Source organism: Sander lucioperca, chromosome 21 (genome assembly GCF_008315115.2).
Source record: "Sander lucioperca isolate FBNREF2018 chromosome 21, SLUC_FBN_1.2, whole genome shotgun sequence".
Taxonomy (NCBI): Eukaryota; Metazoa; Chordata; class Actinopteri; order Perciformes; family Percidae; genus Sander; species Sander lucioperca.
Genome location: NC_050193.1, coordinates 477,501 through 495,000, shown reverse-complemented (window position 1 = coordinate 495,000; position 17,500 = coordinate 477,501). Strand labels below are relative to the sequence as shown.

The 17,500-nt window shown below is 45.2% G+C and overlaps 1 protein-coding gene across 2 annotated transcripts in view; it reads right to left on the bottom strand.

Annotated features, from left to right (window-relative positions):
• Positions 1-17,500, bottom strand: part of rab3db (RAB3D, member RAS oncogene family, b) — a 35,741-nt gene that overhangs the window by 11,124 nt on the left and 7,117 nt on the right. For both annotated transcript variants that reach the window (XM_035996673.1, XM_031295163.2), the window contains one exon: positions 13,606-13,842. In XM_035996673.1, coding sequence (XP_035852566.1) covers positions 13,606-13,842 — 237 coding nt within the window. The remainder of the gene's footprint in view (positions 1-13,605; positions 13,843-17,500) is intronic.

The following is a 17,500-nucleotide window of genomic DNA, read 5'->3' as shown; positions in this document are numbered from 1 at the left end:
ACCTCTCAGTATAGGTGCACCTGTTCTACCCACTGAGCCAACCCGGCCACTTCTCAGGGTGTTTTTAACATCCAACTATAAATGGAGGAATCTCTGTGTGTGTCTCCTGATGTGCAGGACAGCAGCGTGGGCGGAGAGCTGCTACATCCCTAGATGGCGTCTCATTTATTGCGGTTCACCGGCTCTGCTCGGTTACCAACGGTGCGCCCGAGCACGTCTTCACAGTGGGCCCAAAAGTGATCATCTGACAAAAACAGATTGCTGTCTACAAGGGGTGCACAATTCAGAAAATGTCAGGATTTGATATCGATTTGTAGGCTCTAGATTCGATTCAAAATCGATTTTCGATTCAAAAACGGTTATAGAATTAAAAAACAACGATTCACAGTATGTAAACGTAGTCACTTTTCCCATGTGATTGCAGTAGACATACAATTACAAAAAAAAAAAAATTAAAACAATTAAAAAGAAAAAAAAAATTATTTATTTTTTTAATTAAAAAATATGAATCGATTTTGAATCGGTAGCGCTTAAATCGCGATTCGGATGTTAATAGATTTTTTTGTTGCACACCCCTACTGTAATCTTAGTCTAGCCACTAGGAAATATATATATAAAAATATAAATATCCCCAATTTGGGGATTATTAAGTTCCTCTGACCACAGCTCCTACTTCAGGGCAGGGTCTTCTCCACATGGTGGTGGTCAGATGGCTGAGATTATAATAACTAAAGGTCAGTTCCTACGGCCACTTGGCCAGTGTGAATGCAAATGGGAAAACCGGTTTCACCATTTGCATTCAAAACCAGTTTTGGGTGAGAGTAGTTAGTAGAACTGTTTAAAAAAAAAAAAAAAAAAAAAAAGACGCCAAGTGTGAACGTAGCCTAAAATGAAATAAAAACTAATAAAATTCAAAACGATCATAACCTTGTCATCAACAACAGCCCTTGTCTAAAGAAGGTGAAATCTCTTACAGATGGCGTTCAACGGGAGCTAACATGAGTTTAACAGCCAGGAGATTTCACAGTTGATTATTAACTCCACATACCGTAAGTGCTAAGACATGCCTGCCGGCCCCACACCCTTTAAACACACTGCTGCTGGCCCTGCGGTAGCTCTTCGTTATGTCTCCACCAGACGCTGACAGGGAACTTCCTGTACTTCCTGAGCTTAGGAAATACCACGTCTCTTTGAAACCCCCCAGCACCATCAGTGGTTACGTCAACACTGGACACGCACAACATGCCGCCTCCTCAAAACCAGACTAATCACACATTATAGAGCGGGGGAGTCAAGCTCAACTTCACTACGGACCAGACATGTTTAGTTCAATGATATGCTTTTATTTAATCAAAAAAGTCAAATGTCTTTGACCGTATTATTGCATGTCGACATAAAGTCCTAAAAAAGTTCCTCAGCCATCATAGGAAAAAACACCCAAAAACGTCATAAAAAGTGACAAAAATATCATAAAGTTACAAAAACGTCATAAAAAGTGACAAAAATATCATAAAATGTGACAAAAATATCATAAAAAGTGACAAAAACGTCATAAAAAGTGACAAAAATATCATAAAAAGTGACAAACTGAATGAATGAATAAATAATGAATAAAATTACAAATTGTCCAAAAAAATGACATCATCAGAAAAAGCATCAAAAACTAGGCGGGCCAAAATGTATTGTGAACCTAAATTGATATACGGGCCGGATCATAATCTGCGAGGGGCCGGATTTGGCCCGCAGGCCTCGAGTTTGACACGTGTTATAGAGGCATTACAGTTCATTCTTTCACCCTCCTCCTCCGCTGTTATATGCTAGAGCAAAGATTAATCCCTTAGTTGTAAACCGTAGAATTAATCTCCAACTATTTTGATAATCGTTTTGAGTCATTTATTAGGAAAAAAAGGTAAAAATCCTCTGATTTCAGCTTCCTAAATGTTTCTCCACTCACACTTTATCTGTCCAATATAATCCTTATTATTAAAACAAGTCATTTTGAGGCAGAAACAAACAAGGCAGGAACTGCAATCACTTTTTGGCAAGTGCAAAAGTGCATTTTATGTGTTGTATTGCTCCTTTAAAAAGGTATTTTGTTTGTTTTTTTGATTATTTTTTGGGTCATTTTACGTCTTTATTTTATAGGACAGCCGAAGACATGAAGGGGGAGAGAGAGGGGGAACGGCATGCAGCAAAGGGCCACAGGTCGGAGTCAAACCCACGGCCGCTGCGTCGAGGAGTAAACCTTGTGGGTGCACGCTCTACCAGGTGAGCTAACCAGGCGCCCTAAAAAAGGTATTTTAACAGCTACAAAGTTCTGGATGGCTATATTCTGTCAGGTCAAGGTAAACTTTATTATCCCACAAGGGGAAATGAATGTGGTCATTCATTACGTGTCCTTGTTACAACATATTCTCTAAACATATAGACACCACAGACAAGCCAATAAGCATGTATAGAGAAGAGAATAACAACACTACAGAAATGACAGAAGTCAACAATAACAACACAAAGAAATAGGGCTGTGAAACGATTCATTTTTTTTTTTAATTGCGATTAATCGCTGAAGTTCTATAGTTAATCGCGATTAATCGCATATTTTATCACATGATTAAAATTCTATTATTTTGCATTTCAGAACAGTTTTTAAGTCCATATTAACAATGGAAAGCCATTCTTACCAGTGGATCTTGATTGGGAATCAAATGAATGCAAAGAAAGTTACTTTATGAACTTGATTTTAAGATTTGTAATTATTTATTTACTGTAAACAAAAGAAAAATGTGTGAATCTGTCATTATTGCACAATTCCTCCAAGTACCTAACTAAAAAACTACAAATCCCTCTCCTTACCAGAGTCCATAGAGTGTTTAGTAACTCCTAAATAGGGCTGTCAAACCATTCATTTCTTTTAATTTCTCTGAATTTCTGCGATTAAAAAAAATTAATCGCATCGCGGCGGCCCTTAATCGCATCGCGATTAAGGCGTTAATGCTGACAGCCCTAAAAAAAAATAAACAATACTACAAAAAGACAAAGACAATCCGACATCTGACGTTTACGATAAGAAAAGAAAAAGGCTAATATTATCAGGTAGCTAAACATTTTTAAAATAATAACTAGGAGTGGTTATCAAAAAAATTGAGATCTACCATCCAATTAAAGTGCCAGTATGGGATTAAAGTGCCTGCGATGTGCTTGGTCATTATACAGTCTGATCACTGTAGGCACAAATTACTTATTGTACCTTTCTGTTCTAATTCTCTGTTGTAAAATTCTACCAGTTGACCTATTGCTTCTCATAACTTTATGATGAAGAGGGTGAGTAGGGTGTAGTGAGTAGAGTAGAGCAGATATGAGCCTTATTAATAAAATCAACTAATTTTGAGGCAGAAACAAACTCTAAAGGCGCTGACAGACCGAGCTGATAATCAGCCGTCTGACCGTCTGGCGAGGTCGGTGACTCGAGTCTGGTCGGTGTGTTCCGTGGCGTCGTCCATCCAAGGGGCCGTCGGCCTTCATTCTGGCTGATTTGACATGTATAATCGGCGGGGCGGGCACTGCCGGCAGTCAGACTCAATGAGCCATCTGATTGGTGGAGAGCTAACCAGGAAACGGGGAGCGGGATGAGCGTGACTAGAGTCTCTCAAAATCTGATGAAAATCTTTTAAACTGACCTTTGTTGATCTGAAATGAAGACAGCAACTGCACGGCCTATTTCTCTCTTCAAATGTTTTCAGAAACACGTTTCGGTGAACTATTTTAGTCCAATATGAGATCGTATTCTGAACGAGCCGCCATGACAGTCAATTTCCGGAGAAACCAGACCCACGTGACGCATTCGTCCAATCAGCTGCCGGTTTTCATTTTTGGGCGACAATCCAGACAATTTTGGACCAACTCGGGGAGACTGATCAGTCAGACTGGCTTTACTGCCGACGGTCGGCCGTCTGGTCGGTGTGTGACGGCCGTCTGGTCGGTGTGTGACGGCCGTCTGGTCGGTGTGTGACGGCCGTCTGGTCGGTGTGTGACGGCCGTCTGGTCGGTGTGTGACGGCCGCCTGGTCGGTGTGTGACGGCCGCCTGGTCGGTGTGTGACGGCCGTCTGGTCGGTGTGTGACGGCCGTCTGGTCGGTGTGTGACGGCCGTCTGGTCGGTGTGTGACGGCCGCCTGGTCGGTGTGTGACGGCCGCCTGGTCGGTGTGTGACGGCCGCCTGGTCGGTGTGTGACGGCCGCCTGGTCGGTGTGTGACGGCCGTCTGGTCGGTGTGTGACGGCCGCCTGGTCGGTGTGTGGTGTGTGACGGCCGTCTGGTCGGTGTGTGACGGCCGTCTGGTCGGTGTGTGACGGCCGTCTGGTCGGTGTGTGACGGCCGCCTGGTCGGTGTGTGACGGCCGTCTGGTCGGTGTGTGACGGCCGCCTGGTCGGTGTGTGACGGCCGCCTGGTCGGTGTGTGACGGCCGTCTGGTCGGTGTGTGACGGCCGTCTGGTCGGTGGGTCTGCAGCTTTAGAGACAGAACATCTAAGGCTGCAACTCACGATTCTTCTCAGTATCGATTAATCTGTTGATTGTTTTCTCCGTGAATGGATTAGTTGTTTGGTCTAGCTCGGAGATAGAAGGCTTACCAGAAGAGCTTTTTAAAGATTGGGTGTGTCTATAATTGTGGGTTTGAGACCTTGTGCAAGTTGAGCATGTGAATTGTGCAAGAAGTGTAAAAAGGCACGACTTCCTCATGGTTTCATACACATTCTTACTCACTGTCCGTACCTGGCATCTACTGGTGTACTAAGTGTTTACATGCATGTATACAAGAGTTACATTTCCATTTTTAATTGATGCTATAAAGCCCAGTTGGAGTTTAGAGTTAAGAGACAATCAGAAGGTATTTCACCTTTTGTTAAAAGGTGAATTTTTTTGTTCCCATTTTTGTTTAATTCTTTGCACTGTATTGTGAATTTTATTTTATTTTTTAATTTTGTATTAATTTGTATTCATTTTTAACTGTGTTTTAATGTTTTATGTAAAGCACTTTGAATTGCACTGCTGCTGAAATGTGCTATACAAATAAAATTGCCTTGCCAACCTATTTTCCTATGCATTGGTGTCTAAGTAAATAATAAGAACAAACTGGTCCAGTATTGAGCGAGAACGCTGTAAAAGTCAGCCGCTAACTGGGTTGTTCAGCATCAGTTAGAGTCACTAAAAGTTCTGTTGTTGCTGCTGACAGACTCAGATTATTATTCTAAGTGTCTGACTACATTATGGGATAGATCCCTACAGAGATAGACCTTTTAGTTAAAGAGTAAGATCCTTTTAGTTTAACATGAAACAGCCCCGAAATCACCATCACCAAACCCACCAGACTCCATGTAAATAATCAGGACTTTTAGCGTGTATAGAGCCAGCATATTTCCACCAGACTCCATGTAAATAATCAGGATTTTTAGCGTGTATAGAGCCAGCATATCTCCACATGTAAATGTGTGAATTAAGGGTTTATTTCAACCAAACCAGAGTGGTGATTGTTGGAACAGTGGAAAGATGAACCAAGACGGCTTTTGATAGTTTGATTTAGTTTCTGTCCACTTTGAATGAAGTGGGTTTTACGATGATAAAAGTCCTGATTATTTACATGGAGTCTGGTGGGTTTGGTGAAGTCCATTTTTACAGGCCCTCAATCAAATTGTTTGTGGACACATCTATGAAAGGGGAGAGAGAGGGGAAAGACATGCACCTGCTCTATAGGGCTGTCAATGAATATTCTAAATTCGAATATATATTCGAATAGTTTTTAAAAAATGAATTTCGAAGGTGAAAATTAATATTTGAATTAAAAAAAAAAAATGTGGAAAAAACCGCTGGCAGTAGCAGAGTCTGTCTGTCTGTCTGTCTGTCTGTCTGTTAGAGCCTGAGGGTTCAGGGACAGGTCACAGGAGTCCCTGTCTGGCACAGCCTCACTGCTGAAAGTGGACTTGTCTTGCATGGAAGATGGCAGAAAGTGCAGAGCCCAACTCGACCGCATCAGAGAAATTAGCGATTTTAACCCCCCAAAATCTAAAAAGCCACGTCTGGAAGTACTTTGGATTTTGGTCGGTAGAAGGTAAAATAGGTGAGCCGCGAGATAAAGTTGTATGCAAGCTTTGTAAAATACAGTTAGCATCCCATTCGACCACTAGCAACGTGAGGTCACATCTCCAAAATGTGCACCCAAATGAGCCTGGCATAATGTGTGGGACTCCAGCTAAACAGTCACGTCTTGACACGGATTTTGCACCGCCCGCCACAAGCTCTTTGTCTGCAACACGACAAGAGGCCATAACGGAGAAATTAATTCTGTTCATCTGTAAGGACATGAGACCAATCAGTGTCATGGAGGGGCAGGCTTCAGGGAGTTCTGTCAAGTAATGAACCGAGGTACCGTATCCCTACGCTACGACTGAAGAGATATGCATGAATAAAGGTTAAAGGCACTGCTTCCACTGGTTAGATTATTTACCGTTTCATGTCAAGGAAAAGCTCCGTGTTTACCACAGCACAGCTCGCTCAGAGCGTTCAATGTCGGTTCTATATCGGCTACTGGGAAACCTAAATTAATGTTAATAATATTTGTTTCAATCACTGGATGAAGCCTGCTATATTTGGGACAATAGTCACAACCTTAAACTGCTCGCACAAAACTCTTGATCAGCACTCAAAATATGTTTATTATTGTTCATTTTAAGGTGAGGGCGAGAGAGCGTGAGGGCGAGAGAGCGTGAGGGCGAGAGCGAGAGAGCGTGAGGGCAGAGAGAGCGTGAGGGCGAGAGAGCGTGAGGGCAGAGAGAGCGTGAGGGCAGAGAGAGCGTGAGGGCGAGAGAGCGTGAGGGCATGAGGGCAGAGAGAGCGTGAGGGCAGAGAGAGCGTGAGGGCAGAGAGAGCGTGAGGGCAGAGAGAGCGTGAGGGCAGAGAGAGCGTGAGGGCAGAGAGAGCGTGAGGGCAGAGAGAGCGTGAGGGCAGAGAGCGTGAGGGCGAGAGAGAGAGTGAGGGTGAGAGAGCGTGAGGGCAGAGAGAGCGTGAGGGCAGAGAGAGCGTGAGGGCGAGAGAGCGTGAGGGCAGAGAGAGCGTGAGGGCAGAGAGAGCGTGAGGGCAGAGAGCGTGAGGGCGAGAGAGAGAGTGAGGGTGAGAGAGCGTGAGGGCAGAGAGAGCGTGAGGGCGAGAGAGTGTGAGGGCGAGAGAGAGAGTGAGGGCAGAGAGACCGTGAGGGTGAGAGAGAGTGAGGGTGAGCGAGCGTGAGGGCAGAGAGAGAGTGAGGGTGAGAGAGAGTGAGGGTGAGAGAGTGTGAGGGCGAGAGAGAGAGTGAGGGTGAGAAAGCGTGAGGGCGAGAGAGCGTGAGGGTGAGAAAGCGTGAGGGCGAGAGAGAGAAAGTGCTCGAGTGAGTGAGCGAGTGAGCGTGAGGTCTGAGGTCTTGGCCATCATTTGATTTACTTGTTTTTGTGTAGGTAATACGTTGTCAAATATGTTTAAACTTAAATAGACTACCTATTAGGGCTGAACGATTTTTGAAAATAATCTAATTGCAATTTTTTTCCCCAAATATTGCGATTTCGATTCGATTATTTTTTTAAGCTCTTTGTCTTCTGTATTATTCAACAAAGAATAATATAATAATGTATAGTACGAACACACAATTACACACTAGACAGTTAAATAAGTAAAAATATAGTATATATATATATATATATATATATATATATATATATATATATATATATATATATATATACACACACACAATTTTTTACAGTGCCCAGAGAGGAGCTGCCTCCAGCCCCTCCCCCTCATGAAGTTGCGTGCTGCCGTGTGCACTTGTTCAGAGAGGCTATCGTTGCGTTAGCTAGTTGCTGGTGTTCTTGTTCAGAGAGGCTATCGTTACGTTAGCTAGTTGCTGGTGTTCTTGTTCAGAGAGGCTATCGTTACGTTAGCATGTTGCTGGTGTTCTTGTTCAGAGAGGCTATCGTTACGTTAGCTAGTTGCTGGTGTTCTTGTTCAGAGAGGCTATCGTTACGTTATCTAGTTGCTGGTGTTCTTGTTCAGAGAGGCTATCGTTACGTTAGCATGTTGCTGGTGTTCTTGTTCAGAGAGGCTATCGTTACGTTAGCTAGTTGCTGGTGTTCTTGTTCAGAGAGGCTATCGTTACGTTAGCTAGTTGCTGGTGTTCTTGTTCAGAGAGGCTATCGTTACGTTAGCATGTTGCTGGTGTTCTTGTTCAGAGAGGCTATCGTTACGTTAGCTAGTTGCTGGTGTTCTTGTTCAGAGAGGCTATCGTTACGTTATCTAGTTGCTGGTGTTCTTGTTCAGAGAGGCTATCGTTACGTTAGCATGTTGCTGGTGTTCTTGTTCAGAGAGGCTATCGTTACGTTAGCTAGTTGCTGGTGTTCTTGTTCAGAGAGGCTATCGTTACGTTAGCATGTTGCTGGTGTTCTTGTTCAGAGAGGCTATCGTTACGTTAGCATGTTGCTGGTGTTCTTGTTCAGAGAGGCTATCGTTACGTTAGCTAGTTGCTGGTGTTCTTGTTCAGAGAGGCTATCGTTACGTTAGCTAGTTGCTGGTGTTCTTGTTCAGAGAGGCTATCGTTGCGTTAGCTAGTTGCTGGTGTTCTTGTTCAGAGAGGCTATCGTTACGTTAGCATGTTGCTGGTGTTCTTGTTCAGAGAGGCTATCGTTACGTTAGCTAGTTGCTGGTGTTCTTGTTCAGAGAGGCTATCGTTGCGTTAGCTAGTTGCTGGTGTTCTTGTTCAGAGAGGCTATCGTTACGTTAGCTAGTTGCTGGTGTTCTTGTTCAGAGAGGCTATCGTTACGTTAGCATGTTGCTGGTGTTCTTGTTCAGAGAGGCTATCGTTACGTTAGCTAGTTGCTGGTGTTCTTGTTCAGAGAGGCTATCGTTACGTTAGCATGTTGCTGGTGTTCTTGTTCAGAGAGGCTATCGTTACGTTAGCATGTTGCTGGTGTTCTTGTTCAGAGAGGCTATCGTTACGTTAGCTAGTTGCTGGTGTTCTTGTTCAGAGAGGCTATCGTTACGTTAGCTAGTTGCTGGTGTTCTTGTTCAGAGAGGCTATCGTTGCGTTAGCTAGTTGCTGGTGTTCTTGTTCAGAGAGGCTATCGTTACGTTAGCATGTTGCTGGTGTTCTTGTTCAGAGAGGCTATCGTTACGTTAGCTAGTTGCTGGTGTTCTTGTTCAGAGAGGCTATCGTTACGTTAGCTAGTTGCTGGTGTTCTTGTTCAGAGAGGCTATCGTTACGTTAGCTAGTTGCTGGTGTTCTTGTTCAGAGAGGCTATCGTTGCGTTAGCTAGTTGCTGGTGTTCTTGTTCAGAGAGGCTATCGTTACGTTAGCATGTTGCTGGTGTTCTTGTTCAGAGAGGCTATCGTTACGTTAGCATGTTGCTGGTGTTCTTGTTCAGAGAGGCTATCGTTACGTTAGCTAGTTGCTGGTGTTCTTGTTCAGAGAGGCTATCGTTACGTTAGCTAGTTGCTGGTGTTCTTGTTCAGAGAGGCTATCGTTGCGTTAGCTAGTTGCTGGTGTTCTTGTTCAGAGAGGCTATCGTTGCGTTAGCTAGTTGCTGGTGTTCTTGTTCAGAGAGGCTATCGTTGCGTTAGCTAGTTGCTGGTGTTCTTGTTCAGAGAGGCTATCGTTGCGTTAGCTAGTTGCTGGTGTTCTTGTTCAGAGAGGCTATCGTTACGTTAGCATGTTGCTGGTGTTCTTGTTCAGAGAGGCTATCGTTACGTTAGCATGTTGCTGGTGTTCTTGTTCAGAGAGGCTATCGTTACGTTAGCTAGTTGCTGGTGTTCTTGTTCAGAGAGGCTATCGTTGCGTTAGCTAGTTGCTGGTGTTCTTGTTCAGAGAGGCTATCGTTGCGTTAGCTAGTTGCTGGTGTTCTTGTTCAGAGAGGCTATCGTTGCGTTAGCTAGTTGCTGGTGTTCTTGTTCAGAGAGGCTATCGTTGCGTTAGCTAGTTGCTGGTGTTCTTGTTCAGAGAGGCTATCGTTACGTTAGCATGTTGCTGGTGTTCTTGTTCAGAGAGGCTATCGTTACGTTAGCATGTTGCTGGTGTTCTTGTTCAGAGAGGCTATCGTTGCGTTAGCTAGTTGCTGGTGTTCTTGTTCAGAGAGGCTATCGTTGCGTTAGCTAGTTGCTGGTGTTCTTGTTCAGAGAGGCTATCGTTACGTTAGCTAGTTGCTGGTGTTCTTGTTCAGAGAGGCTATCGTTACGTTAGCTAGTTGCTGGTGTTCTTGTTCAGAGAGGCTATCGTTGCGTTAGCTAGTTGCTGGTGTTCTTGTTCAGAGAGGCTATCGTTACGTTAGCTAGTTGCTGGTGTTCTTGTTCAGAGAGGCTATCGTTACGTTAGCTAGTTGCTGGTGTTCTTGTTCAGAGAGGCTATCGTTACGTTAGCTAGTTGCTGGTGTTCTTGCCGTGGGATTAACTGTCCTAATAAAACTGTTGAAACACCGCGGCCACGCTGCTGTGAAAGCTCCCCGAACGTCATTAATCAGTCTGGTTGTTACCCCTCTCAGTGGCAGCTCCTCCACTCATATCTTTATAACGGAGCTAACCGCTAACCGGAGCTAACCGCTAACCGGAGCTAACCGCTAATCAGAGCTAATCGTTGCTAACCGAGCCTTCAGTTCTGTGTGTCTGTATCCATTAACTGCATGTATAGACTCGAGCCTGAATAAAACCCTTCATTTTATTAAAATGGCTGTAAAAATTTTAAACTACAACTCAGAGTTGTTTGAATGACAGAAATCAGCTCCAGGTACGGTGTAGCGTTAGCGTGCTAGTTGATGCTTTCTCTGCGGAGTGCAGACTGATTTGCTCTCGCGAGTCATGTGACCAAATCGCAGCCTTTGCGATTAGGAAATCGCGTTTTAACATATCGCAATATTATCGAAAATGCAATTAATCGTTCAGCCCTACTACCTATACAAGTAGTTATGTCTCTTTGTCTTAATTTGTCCTGTTATTGACGTAATGCGCGTCATTGACAAAATGGCATGCGCAACCAGATGTTCGAATAGTTTGAATATTATGTTTTTTTTTTTAGGGAATATTCGAACGTCATTTTTGAGCAATTTTGACGGCCCTAGTGCTCTACCCACTGAGCCAACCCGGCCACATGTGGATGACAGTGAGGCGCACCCCCACACATTAGTCTATGTGTGGGAAACACTGCTCTCTCATGTCTGAACGGTAAATATCAAGTTACAGCTAGCAGCTGGTTAGCGTAGTCTATACACACACAGACACAAAACACACACACACACACACACACACACACACACACACCAAGTGTAACCATGGTATCCATCGCAGGGCTTTTACACTCAACCCTAAAGGTGTATCCTTAATTTAACTCCAGCATACATTCCTCACAGGTAAAGCTGTTCAAACAGATGATTAATCTGAACCAACAGTGTGTGAGCGGCTGAATGATGCACAAACGGAGACGGAGATGAGTCAGCAGCAGAGGAGCCCACGCCAAAACACACACACACACACACTCACCTCCCCATCCACACATCTGTCTCTCCTTAAACGCCTGGCGGTGTTAGAGGGGTATGATAGTAGAGATATCAACGCTGAAACCAACGATTACTGTAATAGTCCGTTAATCTGTCCACTATTTTCTCGACTAATTGATAAGTTGTTTGTAGAGCTGCAAAGATGACTCGATAAGTTGTCAACAATTCTGTATTTTCAACTATTTTCATAATCGAAAACAATCCCAGTAAAACTTCTCTGATGTCAGCTTGTTAACGCAATTTTCTAAAAGTTTCTTTATCAGAATTTTGGGTTTCTTTCAACCAACTTTTCAAAAAAAATAATCTGGATAGTTCCCTACAACACTCTTCACAGGTAAAAAAAAAACAATCAATCATTGAATTTGAGGGTGATAGCATTGAAACGAACATTGAAAAAAGTGACAAAAATGTCAGAAAGAGCTTCAAAAATGAGGGGAAAAGTGGCCGGGTTGGTTCAGTGGGTAGAGCAGGCGCACATATACTGAGAGGTTTATTCCTCAACGCAGAGGTCCAGGGTTAGAGTCCGACCTGTGATGATTTCCTGCAGGTCTCCCCCCCCCCCCTCACCTAGCTGTCCTGTCAAAATTAAAGGCGGAAAAGCCCAAAATAATAATCTTTTTGTTTTAGCTACAGAGTGAGGCATCTCACTTCTGTACCATCTTTGTTGGGAGTCGCACATGCTCAGTACTTAGGTAAGGACTACTAGCCAGTCAGAAGCAGAGTATGAGGGCGTGCCATGCTAGCAGCTAGGCGAGCATTATAACGTGTGTTACAAAGTGACCACGGGGGTCAGCTTCTCCTCACAACGCGTAGCTCCTATGGCGCCATTTTGATGCTACCAAGCCATCACCTCCCGTTAGCATCCCATTGACTGCCATTCATTTTGACGTCACTTTGACAGAGAATAACTTTACATCTGAAGAGTTTAAAGACTCTATTTGTCCATTGTTTATTTCTAAAGAAACACGACAATGTATAAAAGGCTCCATTACCTTGTAGCCCACGTTATGGCTCCGTAGCAGACGTTTTTATAAAAATAGGCTAACGATTGGGTCATAACCACGAGACTTACTGTCTCACAGTAGAGGAATTACCGTATAGTACAGGAGAAGCTCTCAGGCAGTTTGGACTTCCATTAGCTGTTTAAGTTTAATTACTAATGTTAACTATCATTTTAGTGATCAATAATTAGCCTGTGTCTATGTTATCTCCTTACATATACCTACGCTCTCCGTCTCTGCTAGATTGGGAATGATTGAGATTTCTCTTGGCACAGCTACCAGAAGACTTCCAACTTTCAGACAGGTTGCTCACGTCACATCTACGTCTTCAAGCTCAGTTGGAGGCTGCTCAGTAACGCTCAGCCATCACCGGGAAAGAGACTTCACTGGTCTCCGTCCAGAGACACGGGACCTGCTGGTCCATTATATATACGGTCTATGAAAGTGACCACGTGTGTCTCTGAAGTAAAGGCTGGACTACAACAGAGCTGTTTGGAGCAGTTTGTGAACAGTGTTTTCTAGGGGTGGGAATCACCAGAGGCCTTACGATCCGATATCATATGATATTATTGCGATTTTAAACATATTGCAATATTCTGCGATATATTGCAATTAATTACCTTTTTCCCAACTTCAAATTTTTCCCAAATTCAAATGATGTCCCCAAAGGAAAATTTGTCAACATCTGTTTAATCTAAAAAGATATATTTCTCTGTTTGTTCGTCTCACTTCAATTTTATTGCTGCAAAAAGGGATTGTCAAGCAGACAGACTGACCAACACATATATAATAACAGATCCATACTTGGCGTCTGTGTATCGATACAGTATTGCCACGGAAAATATTGCGATACTATGCTGTATCGATGTTTACCCCACCCCTAGTGTTTTCTGTTGGAGATGGTAAGTCCCTTTGGGGGGGACTTTGGGCTTTTTCACTTTGTAACCCTATAACGTAACACAATAAAGGAAAGGGAAAAAGCCAAAAAGCATAATATGTATATATAATATATACCCCCAATGTTACGTTTCCATCTTTAATCCACTCACCCAGATCTGCAACTTGATCCTCTTGTCGTTTCGGAAGACCGTCTTCACCTTGAAGTCGATGCCCACGGTGCTGACGAAGGCGGAGGTGAAGGAGTCGTCTGCGTAGCGGAACAGGAAGGAAGTCTTTCCCACGCTGCTGTTGCCGATGATCAGCAGCTTGAACATGTAGTCAAAGTTCTGGTCGGCCGCGTCTTTCGGGGACGGCTGCTGCTGGAGGCGCGACTCACTGGACGCCATCTAGGTCAGGTCAGAGTCAGGTTACTTTATTGGGACCCAAAGGTAAACTAGGTTTACAGTCTACAGTGCTCAGCATAAGGCCTTGTTCTATTGACCTCGGAACTCGGGAGCCGGAGCTGGGAATGACGTCATACCCGAGTTGAATGCATTTTATTTAAAAGTCGGATGTTCATTGTTGTCATTAGCTCTAGCCGGTTAGCTATTGTTAGCAATACCGGTTGATAACAACGCATTACGCCGTTTTTTGTGCATGCAAACAGCGTAACAACATGTCCACAGATAGAAGTTGACCATGCCTGTGTGAACGACTGATTTAGTGAGACAAATAAGACAGAAGTGCTTATAATAACTTTATGTTACTGCAGCTTTCACTATTGTTGATACAGGGGGCAGCCATGTTGGATTTTGAAATCGGGCTACTGCGAGGTTGTCTGAGTTCCGAGCTCGTAAATCCGAGGTCAGGGGGCGTGTTTACGACTTTGACCTCGTTAAAACCGAGTTCCGAGGTAAATAGAACGCGACATAAGTTTACACACACACACACACGCTAAAGTTGACTAAAAAGAGGAATACAAAATCATCGTTTGGAAATTGATCTTAAAGGAGAATTCTGGTTGATTTCAACCCGTAGCTCTGTTGTGTGTAAATGTGGAGTTCTGTCAGTAGCGAGAAGAACTAAACCAATCGGTGCTGCCTACAGCGTGTTACCCTCCTGCTAGAGTTAGCACCCAGGAGGCTGAAACAGGGCAGCTTTTAAATGGGCTTTTAGCCTCTTAACATGTTCATGTGGAGTGATTCCTTCTGAGTGAACACAGGGAATCTGACTGGAATATTGGATTGTATGAGTATTGACAATCGACTAGTGTGGACTTGACCGGAAAACAGGAAATAAACAGAGGTATGTGCTCTGGCTGGATTAACACAACTTTTATGCCTTTTGGTCACATCTACTGCAGTCAGAGTCACTGGGTTTTTTTCGCAAAAAAAAGAGAGAGAGACAGTGCTATCTGTCCCTAAAGAGAGAGGACAGAGCTATCTGTCCCTAAAGAGAGAGGACAGAGCTATCTGTCCCTAAAGAGAGAGGACAGAGCTATCTGTCCCTAAAGAGAGGACGGACCTATCTGTCCCTAAAGAGAGGACAGAGCTATCTGTCCCTAAAGAGAGAGGACAGTGCTATCTGTCCCTAAAGAGAGAGGACAGAGCTATCTGTCCCTAAAGAGAGAGGACAGAGCTATCTGTCCCTAAAGAGAGAGGACAGAGCTATCTGTCCCTAAAGAGAGAGGACAGAGCTATCTGTCCCTAAAGAGAGAGCCCTAAAGAGAGAGGACAGAGCTATCTGTCCCTAAAGAGAGAGCCCTAAAGAGAGAGGACAGAGCTATCTGTCCCTAAAGAGAGGACAGTGTGACAGACTACCTGACCACAGTTACTGATATCAAACTAAGAACTACATTGACCAAGTTGGTCACATTGTCCATACTTCTGCCAGCTGTGCAAGAGAGACGAAGTCGAGACAGAATGCACAGAACTGCAGCCAGTCAGGACTAAATATTTCCCCAAATTCAAACACAAACACCCGACATTTGACCAAATAACCAACATCAATAAAATGCCGATCCTGCTGGGAGAACACCCAGAGAGCTGCACACACACACACACACACACACACACACACACACACACACACACAGGGACGAGCACGACACACACAGGGAGGGCAGAGACAGAGAGGAGGAGGGAGGGAGGGAGGAGAAGAGAGGGAGGGAGGAGGAGGAGAGAGGAACGGAGGAGGAGAGAGGGAGGGAGGGAGGGAGGGAGGGAGGGAGGAGGAGGAGAGAGGAGAGAGGGACGGAGGGAGGAGGAGGAGGAGAGATCAGCTGCACAGCTCGGGGTGCAGAGACAGCTGATCATCCTTCGCCCAGCCTCCCGCCTCTCTGTGTTCAGACTCGTTACCGTGGAGACCGGCTGCCAGTAAAACCCATTAGTGGTCAAAACAGTCCGTTCACAAAGCTATTAACCAGCCAGATGGAGAGAGAGATATCTATCACACTACCAGAGAGGAGAGGGGAGGAGACAAGGAGAGAGGGGAGACAGGAGAGGGGAGACAGGAGAGGGGAGGAGACAAGAGACGAGAGGAGACAGGAGAGAGAGAGGAGACAAGAGACGAGACAGGAGAGGGGAGGAGACAAGGAGATAGGGGAGACAGGAGAGGGGAGGAGACAAGAGACGAGAGGAGACAGGAGAGAGAGAGGAGACAAGAGACGAGAGGAGACAGGAGAGAGAGAGGAGACAAGAGACGAGAGGAGACAGGAGAGGGGAGGAGACAAGAGACGAGAGGAGACAGAAGAGGGGAGGAGACAAGAGACGAGAGGAGACAGGAGAGGGGAGGAGACAAGAGACGAGAGGAGACAGAAGAGGGGAGGAGACAAGAGACGAGAGGAGACAGGAGAGGGGAGGAGACAAGAGACGAGAGGAGACAGAAGAGGGGAGGAGACAAGGAGATAGGGGAGACAGGAGAGGGGAGGAGAGAGGAGACAGGAAAGAGAGAGGAGACAAGAGACAAGAGGAGACAGGATATTGGATGAGACAAGTCGAGAGGGGAGAGGAGAAAGGAGAGGGGAAGAGAAACAAGTTGAAACAGGAGAAAATGAAAAAGGAGAGAAGAAACAAGGAGATGAGAAACAAGGAAAGAGGAGAGGAGATGCAAGAAAACGGGAGAGGAGAGAGAGAGAAAAGAGGAGAGAGAGGAGAGAGAAGAAAGAGGAGAGAGAGAGAAAAGAGGAGAGAGAGGAGAGAGGAAAGAGAGGAGAGAGGAGAGGAGAGAGAGGAGAGGAGAGAGAGGCGAGGAGAGAGGAGAGGAGAGAGGAGAGAGGAGAGGAGAGAGGAGGGAGGGGAGGAGGGGAGAGGAGAGGAGAGGAGAGAGGAGAGAGGAGAGGAGAGAGGAGAGAGGAGAGAGGAGAGGAGAGAGGAGAGAGGAGGGAGGAGAGGAGAGAGGAGAGAGGAGAGGAGAGGAGAGGAGAGAGGAGAGGAGAGAGGAGAGGAGAGAGGAGAGGAGAGGAGAGGAGAGAGGCGAGAGGAGAGGAGAGAGGAGGGAGGAGAGGAGAGAGGAGAGAGGAGAGGAGAGAGGCGAGGAGAGAGGAGAGAGGAGGGAGGAGAGGAGAGAGGAGAGAGGAGAGAGGAGAGAGGAGAGGAGAGAGGAGAGGAGAGGAGAGGAGAGGAGAGAGGAGAGGAGAGAGGAGAGAGGAGAGAGGAGAGGAGAGAGGAGAGAGGAGGGAGGAGAGGAGAGAGGAGAGAGGAGAGGAGAGGAGAGGAGAGAGGAGAGAGGAGGGAGGAGAGGAGGATGGCTGCATGAGTAAAGAAAGCCACTAACCCTAACCCTCAGGAATCATTAAATTCGCTGCTGACCGAGGAAACGTGGCGTCGAAGGTGAAGTTGATGACACGGCTCTGGAGGAAGTTCCTGTTTTGACCTGACCTGACTCTGAACTTCCTGTCCCCTGAGGCGTGAGGAAGACTTTCAACACGGCTGAGAGCTGCCTGATGAAACGCCGCTGTTCACCAACAACACAATCATCTTTCACAACTTCACTCTTACGCTGAAGCACACAGGGCTGGGTGATGGGGAGAAAATATATATAGATATATCATATACTGCCCAGCTC